Source organism: Lutra lutra, chromosome 2, assembly GCF_902655055.1.
Source record: "Lutra lutra chromosome 2, mLutLut1.2, whole genome shotgun sequence".
NCBI lineage: Eukaryota > Metazoa > Chordata > Mammalia > Carnivora > Mustelidae > Lutra > Lutra lutra.
The window spans coordinates 84,448,043-84,461,466 of NC_062279.1; the positions used below are offsets into that span (position 1 = coordinate 84,448,043).

At 35.8% G+C, this 13,424-nt stretch overlaps 1 protein-coding gene across 1 annotated transcript; it reads right to left on the minus strand.

Moving 5' to 3' along the window:
- Nucleotides 1–3,149: 3,149 nt before the first annotated feature.
- On the minus strand, nucleotides 3,150–11,644 carry FGB (fibrinogen beta chain). The gene is made up of 9 exons (XM_047717848.1): nucleotides 11,496–11,644; nucleotides 11,260–11,274; nucleotides 8,447–8,638; nucleotides 7,786–7,969; nucleotides 5,989–6,216; nucleotides 5,135–5,248; nucleotides 4,645–4,770; nucleotides 4,154–4,439; nucleotides 3,150–3,545 (listed from the first exon to the last, which is right to left on the minus strand). The coding sequence occupies exons 1-9, from the start codon at nucleotides 11,598–11,600 to the stop codon at nucleotides 3,314–3,316; spliced, it is 1,482 nt and encodes a 493-aa protein (XP_047573804.1). The 5' UTR covers nucleotides 11,601–11,644; the 3' UTR covers nucleotides 3,150–3,313.
- Nucleotides 11,645–13,424: the final 1,780 nt, after the last annotated feature.

Sequence of the window (13,424 nt, forward strand, 5' to 3'; positions counted from 1 at the left end):
TGCAAATAATGTGTACCACTTTAATTACTTAAAACCACAATTAATGTTGTTAAAATGAACAGATATTATTCCATTTGCTAGTTTGGCTGTAATTATGCACCAACATGTTGTCTCTTAGTGCTGAGCTGAGCAACAGTGGAAGGCCAAGCAGGTAGTATCATGCCACATGTGGGGAGGGATGAGATACAGAAATCAATTTCAGCTCAATGGAAAAATGGTAGGTAGCATTTTTAAGGTGTTTCTACATGGGAAAACACTAAAAGTCCAACCTTGAGAATCACATGAGCTCAGAGATAACAGAGTAGAAATAATAGTTCCAGCTCTTGGAGACCGTGTTGTTTAAACCCAGGTTAAGTTTTAAACATAAGAGGTTGGTCCCTATGAAATCACAGCCGTTTCAAAAATGAGCACTTGCCCTCAATCTTGCCTTATGGTCACCATTTGAGTGAAAGAAAGGCTATATGAGAACAAAGGGAGTCTCAGCCAAATGCAAATGTAGCTTGTATTAGTCATTCTAAAACCTAGCTTCTTGTACCCGGTGAATCACAACAAGACCAATCCAGGGAACTTCACTATCTTCAAATCGGATCAGAATCTTTTGGGAACAGATCAGAGTTTCTTGGGGACATCTATTTAAAAATGCGGATTCTGAGGCTTTTCCCATGTAGAGCCTCTGATGTAATAAATCTGGGTTGATACTGAGATATCTGTATTGGAAATAAACTGTGCAGGTTTAGACAGTCAGCATGCATGTTGTCTGGTGTGCAATGGTTAAACCACAATGTCAGCTAAGCTACTGCAGTTGGTGGTATGTCACATACCCTACATTTCTGTCCCATGTGGAAAATTCTGTGTTCAGTTTAAAAGACAATTCTTTAGTCCCATTGGTTAACTGGTTTCCTTGGTTCCTAAATGCAGAGGAACTGGAAGAATACGTCCCAAGTACATATATCCTTTCTAGTTTTTTTTTTTTTACACAGTCTTAATCATATAATAAAATATATTGTGATTTTCATGCCATAGTGTGGGATTAATAGTTTCCAAGTAATCTTTTTATTATCTTCATAAAAGTCATGAGTTAAGGTTTTTTGAAATTGTTTTATGTATTCTAATTCAGGGACACTACCTTTATATTATATTCAAAATTATGGTGCTTGAATGGGCCAAATCAGATATGTAGGATTTCTTACCAAATGATAACTTAAGAAGGCTTGCTTCTTTCTAGACAGACTTAGATTACACACCATCTAGGAATGGTCTCTGTGTTTCTGCAATTTGCACATTAACCATCAGATTGACTACTTTAACATTTTTTGTTGTTGTTGTTATCTGTGGCTTTATTTTAAGCTCATTAGATCTTCTATGAGTCCCTAAGGGGTTGAGCAAAGGTCTGAGGGATACTGCCCTTGGATTGGGTTCCTGCTCTCTTCCCATCCTTGATTCCATGGGCTTTTGCTATACTCAGTCTTTTTTCTTTCTCTTTTTCAAAAGATTTTATTTTATTTTAGAAAGAGCAAAAGCAAGAGAAATCACAGAGGGAGAGGAAGAAGCAGACTCACCGCTGAGCGGAGAGCCCCGATATGGGGCTCCATCCCAGCACCCTAAGATTATGACCTGAGCCAAAAGCAGAGGCTTAACCATCTGAGCCACCCCAGGTGCCTCTGCTATACTCAGTCTTGCTGCATATGTTCTGCTTACAGGTATTTTGTGTGTTAAGTTTCTGTGTGTGACTTTATTGGAAAATGGGTTCTACATAAAAGAAGGGGGGTGTTTCTAAGACGTTGATAATCACTGGATTTAGTCATCCAATATTTATCAACTTATGAAAAACACATTTACTGACCGGCTGATAATTCTGGAATCAAAGATGAGTAAGAGCTCATCATTAGTAAAGGAGAAAGGTATGTAAAACAGAGAAATTGCTTTTAAACTGAGGCTTAAAAATGGACAGTAATTTGTCAGATAGTGTTGGGGGAAAGATGTTATTAACAATGGAATCATCATATAAAAGGGCCTAACCTTCTCCAGAATGGTGGAAAATTTACTGTGACAAGAATGTAGATGTGTAGTGAAGGAGGCAGGAGACATTGTTGGGACCAACTAGCAAATCATTTCACTCCCAGTTAAGGAAGTTGGATTTTAGGATTTAGGTAACAAAAGCTCCCATTAAACAGGAAGATAACTCGGTCAGAATGTCCAATTTTTAGGACCATATATGTGATGGCAGATTAACAGAGTATAGGTAAGGGTGAGACAGAAATTATGGCAGGGAAACCAGGTAAAAATTGAAGTTTGATTTAATGAGGAATTAAGAGAGTGACAGCATTTCTATGATAGAAATTAATAACCTCTGCTCAGATGCAAGGGTAAGAGGATGAGTTTTGAGACACTAAGTTTCTATGAAAATCAGTGGCAATGATGCTACATTAGGGAAGGAGAGTCTGGGGGTATAGGGTTGCCCAGGACAGTAGGAGTGGAATGATGGGAGAACAGAAGAGAAAGGAAATATTGAATTGATATACACATTACTTGGGGCGAAGTAGGAAGAACAGAAAACCCACTTTTACTTTAGTTTTGGTGTTATCATGGAAAAGACAAAAATCCAGTTGAAGTCAATAGGCTTAACTTCCAGGGGCAATAGGCAACTGCTGTTTCCTACCCGACTCTTCCTCTCAAAAAAACAAATGATGAAAACTGGACCCTCATTGTCCTACTGAGATTTCTGATCCCAAAGTCTAGCTAAATGGCAGAGTAGTGGTTTTCCCATGGTGCAGAGTGAGATTTTGAATCTTCATATGTCCAGTGCCATTTTATTAGCTACTTAAAGTTGTGATTATTCCTCTTTTCTCAGAAGTTTAAAGCTTAACTCATTGGTCATATGGATTACAAAATAAGAATATGTTAATTTATTGTAATACAGACTGGTTTAATTAATAAACCTTTTCGAAAGATTTGTGTGTGACAGATCTTACATAAATAAACAACCTTTAAAGCGAACTTTTGAACAAGGACAGAAAATTCCTCTTTTGAGGAATTAATTAATTTGAAACTTTCTAAAATCAACTGAAACTGAAATTATGAAACTGTCCACAATTATAGTTTCAGTTAGTCCTCAATGAGATAATACAAATGAATAATACAAAAGAAACTCATGTGCCATTTTTAATATCATTTAGCCTAAACTTTTCCCAAAAAGTCACAATCACAACCTTTTGATAGTTTTAGAGGGATATAATGTGTGAAAGAATATTCCAATGACATAATATACAAAAATGTGTTACATAGAGAAGAATAAAAATTTATGTTTTGGGGGTTATTGCCGTGGGAAGAAGGGTCTGATCTTCATAGACATCTTCTTCATTGAATACCAGGACCCCTTCCAATTCATCCATACCACTCCATCATCTGTGCCATGTTTTGCCATGTCCCAGCTGTAATGTCCACCCCAGTAGTATCTGCCATTTGGATTGGCTGCATGACATCTATTATACCACCATCCACCACCATCTTCTTTAGAACACTGTTTTCTGGGATCTGCAGTTATCCTGAAAGGAAATGTTTGGGGTTGTTAGAACTGCAGTACTATTGAGTTTATTCTTTGCAAAATACCCACAGAAGAGTGCTGTGCACAGTATTCTTTCACTCTGGTTTTCTAAGTAAAATCAAATTAAAACACAAAAGGCCTTCTCTGCCCTATAGCAAGAAAGAGAGAGAACTGGGCCTGGTGACAAGTTCATCTGCATTTGTTTCTTTAAACCGACATGTCACATTTTAGCTCCCTTAGTATTAGAGAACCCTGGAAAACAAAATTAAGGTCCCAATATACACATTAGGATATACAGCTAGAGAAACTTATCTAAATGCTCACTACTCTGAAGGTTAACTGTGCTCTAGTTCCAGGTCCATCTTTTATCGTTGTATAACTTTGAATAAGTTACTTTGTCTCTTTAAACTTCATCTGTCAAGTAAGGATAATAATGACAACCTTATAGAAGAAATGGTTTAGAGTAACACATGAAGAGCTTAGTATGGTGGCTAAGGCCCAGGAAGCACCTAAGGAATGATAGTTATCAATAACATGAGCTCCCATTAAGGATTCCAATCACAACATTCGTGATAGCTTTTAAAGCAGGGGAAAAGACATCATACATACCAGCCATCATTGTCCCTGTCGTACGTGCTGAAGTACATGCTGTTGTGAATGGTCATAGTTTGATTCTCTCCAACCAGTTGAGAAGCTCCTTCTATGAGTGCATTGCCAGCTGTTCCCTTGTATTTGCTCACGGAGAGTTGGTATTTGTTGGCCTCATTCTGTACAGTGAATCCTCCATAAAGGGCCTTCACCTTGTCACCTTTCCAGTCTTCCATTTCGATCAAAAGTTCCGTGGGTCCTATGTTGGTAAGCTGGCTAATTTTATCATTTCCAAGCCAATACTCCCCTAAAGGAAAAATAAAATAAAACCTCATCAAAAGTAGCACCTTTGGAAATTAAAAACAGTCTTCCTTCCCTTATCTTTCACTTTTACAATCTTTTTATAAATTCTTCTTAGCCTCCTAAAAACAGACTCCCAGCACTACGGTTTTTAAATGGAAATAAAAAAAAATTTTCAACATGATGATTTATTTTGTATTCCCAGTTTTTACCTGGTAGACCACAGTATTTTTTCCCATCAGCATTGGTTGCAATATTTCCAAATCCTTTTTTATACGGATCCCATTTCCTGCCAAAGTCAACACTACCATCTTGACGGTTCTGAATTACTGTCCATCCTTTGGTTGAAAGAAAAAAAAAAGGCACATATTAACCAATAACAAATAATCTCACTTTGGAAAGAATGTATGAATTTCTCACCTATTTAATTTATTTTATGCTCTAAGTAATTTATTTGGTGCTTCAAAATGGATACAATAAGGAAATAAATATGAAAGGAAAACTTAAAATCTTTAGAGACCTCAAGTGCTTTATCTTACCCCAAACTGTGAATCACAGATATTTTATAACCGTTAAAATATCAGGTTAAGTTCCAAGTCAAATGGCTCATTGTTGGTATGTTAAAGCTGGGTCTTATTTCTTGGCATTCTATGGTATCAAAATAATTACAGCATAATAGGTGAACAACTATCAAATACTTACCTCCACTCTCTGTGGTCATATCACAGTATACTCTGTATGGTGTGATAGAACTGAGAGGCTGAATGAGATACATTTCAGATGTTTCACCTCCCTTCCTGATAATTTCCTCACATTCTGCAAACATAACATAACATATATTCAGGGAACTACAACATAACTCCTTGGTCTTTAGTCATCAATTTTATAACACAGGTTACTGAGGAATGTTTTATCCTAGACATTTGAGAATAAATTATAGAAACTGAATCATCTTTTTACTGAAAATCAGACTCAGTTTTGAGTTCCATTTCCCGAAGGGATGAAACAAGCCCTTCTTCACCTTTTATATCCTAGGATATACATAACCTGCCAGAACACAAGGGATGGAGAAACTCCATACCCCTCCTCCCCGCCATGCTTCTGCCACCTAGCCAAGCAAAAATGTGCATTAGCCAGGTGGAGCTATCATCATCATTACATTATATTCTATTCATCAAAAACTGGCAAATAGGGGCACCTGGGTGGCTCAGGGGGTTGAGTCTCTGCCTTTGGCTCAGGTCATGATCCCAGGGTCCTGGGATGGAGTCCCACATCGGGCTCTCTGCTTGGCAGGGAGCCTGCTTCCTCCTCTCTCTCTCTGTCTGCCTCTCTGCCTACTTGTGATTTCTGTCAAATAAATAAATAATCTTAAAAAAAAACAAACTGGCAAATACATTAGGCTAAGTCAGAACACAGCAGGCTAGGGATATCTTCATGATGTGCTCTTTTGTCATTAGGGTTGGTTGGGGAAGAGCCACTAAGCTTTTTGAAGTTCTCTTATTTTTAGAGACTATTTGTTCTAGAACCCTCTAGAAATATGTTTATTAACTACTTACCTTTGCCAGACACCACAGGAATATTGCAACTGACTGTGCATGGGGTGCGGCAGTATTCCATCTGAGCGGAGACATCTGATTCTAATTTTTGTATTTTGCTTCTCAAGTTTTCCAGGATTGAACGGAGCACACGAAGGTTAGTTGGGACATTGCTATTCACAGTTTCATCTATATATAATTGGTGCTTTTCCAGCTCTGAGGAGTACTCATTTATTGCATTTTCATTATCTGGAAGAATTAAATTATGAAGGAATGGTCAGCATTTTCTCCAATTAAAAAACTACAAGTATTCAACCATACAGTTGTGACTTTGATTTTCTGAGAATAAGTTAATAGACACAGAGCTACTGTCAGGCAATCATAATATGTAGTTGTACGAGAGAAAATCATTTCACCCTTGACATCTACAAGTTAACATAAAGTCTAGCTACTATACTAGTAATTTACCTTAGGTATAAGTCAAAATTATGCCTAATAATAAATACAAAATGTTCTTTATTTCTCTGGTGAGGAAAAGAGGAGAAAGCAGTGTTTAGGCCTTCCATATCAGAAGTTCAACATCGTATGGATTGGATACACTTGATTTACTTACTCATCTCATAAGAGTACAGTAAGGCCTTGAAATTTACAAGAAGAGTGTCATGATACCTTTAAAAATGTCCAAATTATAGGAGAAGAGTAAATGAAACAAGATGGGATTGGAGGGAGACAAACCATAAGTGACTCTTAATCTCACAAAACAAACTGAGGGTTGATGGGGGGAGGGGGTTGGGAGAGGGGGATGGGGTTATGGATATTGGGGAGGGTATGTGCTATGGTGAGTGCTGTGAAGTGTGTAAACCTGGCGATTCGCAGACCTGTACCCCTGGGGATAAAAATATATGTTTATAAAGCTGTAAAAAAAAAAAAAAAAAAAAAAAAGAAAGGATGAATACCCAAGTTTTGTAGCAACATGGACGGGACTGGAAGAGATTATGCTGAGTGAAATAAGTCAAGCAGAGAGAGTCAATTATCATATGGTTTCACTTATTTGTGGAGCATAACAAATAGCATGGAGGACAAGGGGAGATGGAGAGGAGAAGGGAGTTGAGGGAAATTGGAAGGGGAGGTGAACCATGAGAGACTATGGACTCTGAAAAACGATCTGAGAATTTTGAAGGGATGGGGGGTGGGAGGTTGGGGGCACCAGGTGGTGGGTATTGTAGAGGGCACGGATTGCATGGAGCACTGGGTGTGGTGCAAAAATAATGAATACTGTTATGCTGAAAAAATAAAAAAATTTAAAAAAAAATGTCCAAATTAGGATAAGCTACTCACTGAGATGTCTATGCCACGCTTACTCACTAGCTGATTCCTAACCACCCAGCGAATAGCACTCAACATTCAGATTTCAAGATTCAGAGATTTGGTAGTGATATTTGCAACACAATTGAGTACATCATAGTTATCCTCTTATATTCAAAACCAGAAGTATTAAATCTATAAATGCTACATTTGACTCTAAATATTGTCTTCTGATTTACAAATTTCTTACAGAATGAAAACAAGGACTCATGGTAAATATTTCATTGAAAATGATTCTAGTTGAGAAGAAGTGCTGAATAGTGCTTATATGGCAAACTGCAGGTAAAGGTGGCTAAGTGAGAGCCTTAGGGTAATCAGTCTCATACTGAAAGCAGTAGGATGCTATTTAGGTTAATCTAGAAATGCTGATCTTCTCAGAATCACACATTCCCATGGCAGTTCAAGACGTTCTAATTTTATAGTAGTAGCAAACATAAAACACAGGATATCTACCTAGTATTTGTTTCTGCCTGTTTTTCCACATCTCTTTTAGCAGAGTTATATACTGGAAGGTGCTAGAAGAGGACTGGGACACAGACTCCACATTGTTATTTAACTCTTCTATACTTTTTCTGATTGGCCTTTCCTGTTTTACCAAAGTATCTTGCAACTGACATCCTGTAGGACACAACACTCCCTGCAAACAAAGAAGATAGCAGGCATTAGATAAAGGATTCAGATTATGGGTATTTGTGAAAATAGTACAACAGTGAAAATTCAATATTATCATTAGCCAATGTAAAAACTTGTAATTTGATTTTCTGTATGTAAGTCCAGAAATTCTAGAGTCCTCAACATATTCCTATGAAGATTAAAATTAGTCCTTACCATAGAATAAATATAACTGGACTATGAAAATTTTACTACCTGAATAACCGAGCAAAATACAAAATTAAGAACAATTTTTATAATCTTGGGCTCAGACTAAAGGAGACCAGGAAGGAACTCTTAACCCAAGCCCCAACAAGTTTTGTAGTTATTTCCAAAAAAAAAGGAAGCAAAATAATGATGACGATGTGATTCAAGGAAACATTAGGAAGATAGGCAAACATGAGGAAGATAGGCATTCTCTGCCTGAGAGACCCATCATCACGAGAAACATCAGTGCACCCACCAGGTCTGGGTCAGCATGAAGACAGCCCCCAGCATCAGGGGCCTTTCTTTCTACTTTCTTTTGGCCTGCTGCTTTTTTGATTGGACGAGGCTGATAGCCACCTCCACTGATGGGAGGTGGAGCAGGTCTCAAGCTGGGAGCCTCTTCCCTCTTCTTGTCACGTGGCCGGTGACCACGCGCATCCACAGTGGCCTTCAGGGAACCAAGCAGAAATAAAACGTAAAGTGTTATCAGAGATTTTACATGTAAATATTCCAATACACTCAATTTACAATTTAGGTTATCACACGATTAATGGTTTCCTTAAGGTCCATCAAATGGCTAGTCATTGTTGGTATATCAATAGGCTGCTTAGGTCTTTCAGTAACAACAGAAAGAAAAACTGCATGAAAAGCTATAGTCCCAAAGGGAGTTGTTTTGTTTTTTTGTCTTTGTTTTGTTTTATTTTTACAAAGAGCTTTAAAATAAAACTGCACCAGATTGTGAATAGTAAGGACCTTAGATTCCTGATACCTATACAATGGAATACATCAAATAGTAAGGCATCTACACTATCAGGATGAATAAATATTCTCAAGCCGCCCAGATTACTAAATTCCTGTAACCATCGTTCATTATTTTCCCACTTTCAGTTTTTATGAATTGATTATTTTGCCTAACTCCTATATAACAATATTTGAGAGGCAATACAGATTTATTCAAAGTGAAATTTACTTGGGATTTATTTGTAATAAGACAATCTTTGACTCTAGCATGTTTGAAGAGGAATAAGGTACTCTGGAGCCAGTCTGCTTGGGTTCAAATCTTGACCCTACCACTTACTAGTTACAAGATCATGTACAAGTTCTGATATCTGTGCTCCAGTTTCCTTATCTGTAAAATAGGGATAATAACTGTATCTGCTGTATAAAATGATTGTAAGGGCTAAACGACTTTGCATGTGATGCCCCCGAAGAGCACCTGGTATATAGTAAATACTCACTATTTCTATTACAATAAAACATAATAGATACTACAGTTCAAAAGGCTTCTCTGCTACTAATTCCAATCTTATTCTTTTTTTTAAGATTTTTTTTTATTTATTTGACAGACAGAGATCACAAATAGAGAGGCAGGCAGAGAGAGAAGGGGAAGAAGGCTCCCTGCTGAGCAGAGAGCCTGATGTGAGGTTCGATGTGGGGCTCAATCCCAGGACCCTGAGATTAAGACCTGAGCAGAAGACAGAGGCTTAACCCACTGAGCCACCCAGGTGCCCCTCTAATCTTATTCTTATTTTATACCCACAAAATTATTTCTTAAACCATTCTCCTGAAATTTCCTACATGATTTCTTTATCAAACAGCATAATTTTCTCCTATCTAAAATAATTCTCAAGGTATGTGGTTAAAATTATTTGTTAAATTTAAAAGTACTATATTAAAAGATACTGAAGTAGAAAATATGCAGTGCAATACAAAAATGTTGGCTGGGATTAACTGCATTGTCATTTGGCCTTGGTCAGCAATCACACTTTTTAAAAATTACACTAGTTACAAATTAACAAATAACTAGATGTGAAGCAGAGGCTAAACTCTCCAGCCATTCTGAGAGCCCAGAAATCATACAATGACTCTATTTTGAATTTTAATATCATGTATTCATTATGTTATAATAATATTTAACATTAGTGAGAATGTACATACAAGTCTTTCAATCCAGGCAATTTGGCTCCTGATCTCCCCACTTAACCACTATAGTATTGGGGTATGTGTGAGGATTTGGGGAAAAAATATATATATATATATTTTATGTGGTCCTGGTCTATTCTACCAGAAATTTTATGAAATGTGGCTTGCCTTTTATTGCAAATCAAATTATAATAGAAGAAAATATTTTCTTTCTATTTCATAGTGCCATTAGAGAGGTAGTATTGATGGTCTAGCTTTACCAGAGAAAGGTAAATTATATTTAAAGAAATTCTATGGATATTTAGGTTCATGAAGATCACTTAGGGAAATTAAAAAAAAAACAACTAGAAAACCTATTTGGGAGCTAAACTAGTAAACTATCTCTGTAAGGATTAGCTGGTAAGTAGAAATGTAAAGTGCTTAGCCAAGTGTTTACAAAAGTTTACTCTTACACATTCTTTACATTCTTCTTACCTAATGCAATTAGCCAGACAATCATCTTTTTATCTGTATGGTTTGATAATTAAAACAACTTAGGTTCCCTTCAAATTCAACAAATGATCTGAACAAATCACTTCCTTTAAGTATTATTATATACTCTAATTTCTATGTGACAGACTATGTTACAGACAAGAAATCTGATCATGATTCATTTGAGAATAAAATTAAAATCCTCTAAGTATTTATCTCCCTAAATGCATTTCTGTATTTTTGTTATCTTCAAACCAAGACAAATAAATCAGCAAAGATAGTAGTTGAGGTAAAACTGTTCCACAAATGAATAAATTATACTGAGCTATGTGTTTCATAACTATTAATAATAACAATAAATACTACTTATGATTTAGATTTTCTCACTTGAAGAAACCCAATTATTTCATTTTCTACCACTGTACTTGATCTATTCTGCTTTTAGATTGGTTTAGAATTTTCATTCATAAGTCACCAGTAATTTCAGGAGCTCTATATTACTCTTCTTCACCAAAGAGTAATCCATCACAGCTTTTTTTCTCTTAAAATACTGCTTTTTCATTATTTTATAGTCTGCAAAATTCTCAGATTTGTCCTCATAATTGTAATAACATATTGCTAGAATTAAATAAAAATCACAGTACTTAGGATAACAAGTGAGAAAAACAATCTTACCGCAGCGCCTTCATCCTGGGAAAACAAAGGTAAGAAACAAGAAAATAAGAAATTATTATTTTGTTTTTATGCAAGAAATACTACGTAACATCTTTAAATAAAATGGGTCCCTGAGATTAACAATTCAATTTCATAACTAAAATCAAGGTTAACATCATTAAAATATTCATATGATTACATTGTTATATTTTACATTAATAATATTAGTAATAATATAATAAGTTTAAAATAATCACCAAATAGTCATAAAGTTGATCTTGTGACTTAACAATAACAACACACAACAGTAGCAATAATAGATTCTTCATGATTTTAAATTTTTGGATGTTCCAAGAGACCATCCTTTGCTTATGGACTTCACTGAGAGATCTTCAATCCTATATATAGCTGAGTCCTTTGTTACATATCACTTTAGAAATGGTACCTTCCTTAGTTAATATTTAATCTTTTGGTTCACTTGTTGGCTGAACCATTTCATCACTTAAGCAACATATTCCCAGCAAGACTTATTTACTTGTCATACAACTATTCTGTGTTGGCTGAATTTAGAAACACCACAGTTCTTAATTGGACAATATGAGGGAAAACTAGGACATTCCTCAAAGAAATGTGTATCACTTTTCCAGTAAATTAGTGTAGATGCTGCTCAGGCTCACAGGGAATGTGTGAAGAAATAAACATTTCTCATCTAAGCACAAAATTCTGGACCTACTCACAAAGAATCCACTAAAACCGTGCATTCACAAAAAGTATAGCACAAAAGTTTATGCTTTGAGGCAATCATATAATTAAACTTTAGGAGGCCAATATATTAAGAATAATGTTATATCACCATGTATTTATCTTTTCTTTTAGACCTTAATCCAAACAGGAAATTTACAACTCATGCCTTATACTCTGATAGACAAATATCAAAAGAAAAATGTCAACTTCTCATTTCTTTCCACAGTTTGTCCTTCCATAATATAAGTGTTCAAAAAAATTCCAAATACTGTTAAAATAAGACAGCACAGATTCCTAAATCAAAATCATTATTATTGTGATTGGACACATAATTAACATTTTATTTTTATATTACATTATGTATATTTTATAGTATATTATATTGTTTATAAAGACAATGTTATTTCACTATTAGTGAAGCCTTCATACATCTATTTCAAATAGGGGGGAAATTGGAAGGGGAGGTGAACAATGAGAGACTATGGACTCTGAAAAACAATCTGAAGGGTTTGAAGAGGTGGGGGGGTGGGAGGTTGGGGGAACCAGGTGGTGGGTATTAGAGAGGGCACAGACTGCATGGAGCACTGGGTGTGGTACAAAAACAATGAATACTGTTATGCTGAAAATAAATCTAAAAAAATAGAGGCTCAGACACTACTTGGTCCATTTCTTATCATTATTTCCTGTAAACCACAAAATCCCTGCCTCATCTTTTAATCTATTTGTTGCAATCAGGATTACCAACTCCTACAAGAATCAATGGGGAACTCAAAGTCAACAACACAAATCCCAGAAAGTGTGCTGCTTTATAGCATTTTCTGTGTGTGCATGTGCATGTGTGTGTGTGTTTAGTACAGAAAGTAAAACATTCTCATGACATTTAAAAAATAATTCTTTGCAAGATACCAGGTTATCCAGGTTTAAATCAGGAGAGTATTTTTTAAATGAAATAGCGTTGATATACAATATTATATTGGTTTCAGGTGTACAACATAGTGATTCTACAATTATATGTATGTTAGGAAATGTTCACTGAGGAAACCACTTGTCAGCATACACGGTCATTACAATATTATCGACTCTATTCCCTACACTGTACTTTGCATCCTCATGGTTTAGTTTATAATGCAAATTTGTACATCTTAATCCCTTCTCCTATAAATCATACTTGGAAGGCAGCTATGCTCACCACTATACCACCAACGCTATAAATCATGCTTGGAAGCAGACTCTTGATAATGGTATGAGACCCACTAAATTACTTTCTTCTCTGAGCAGCAGAGATTGAATCCCCAAATTCTTTTAACTCAAATTTAGAGAAGCAAAGTATTGAGTTTAAATTAAGTAAAATACCTCACTGGATTTTTTCAAATTTGTATACCTTTTATCAGTACTAAGTAAATGTCATATTTTAAGACTAGCTTAGTTTTGGGGCGCCTGGG

Excerpts from the sequence above, each read along its gene's own strand:
- FGB (XM_047717848.1), bottom strand. The coding sequence starts at position 11,600 with ATGGTCTCTTGGAACATCCAAAAATTTAAAATCATGAAGAATCTATTA. Across the intron at positions 6,217-7,785 it reads CAGGCAGAAACAAATACTAG|ATAATGAAAATGCAATAAAT; the intron begins GTAGATATCCTG and ends TAATTCTTCCAG. Across the intron at positions 3,546-4,153 it reads GACAGGGACAATGATGGCTG|GATAACTGCAGATCCCAGAA; the intron begins GTATGTATGATG and ends ATTTCCTTTCAG.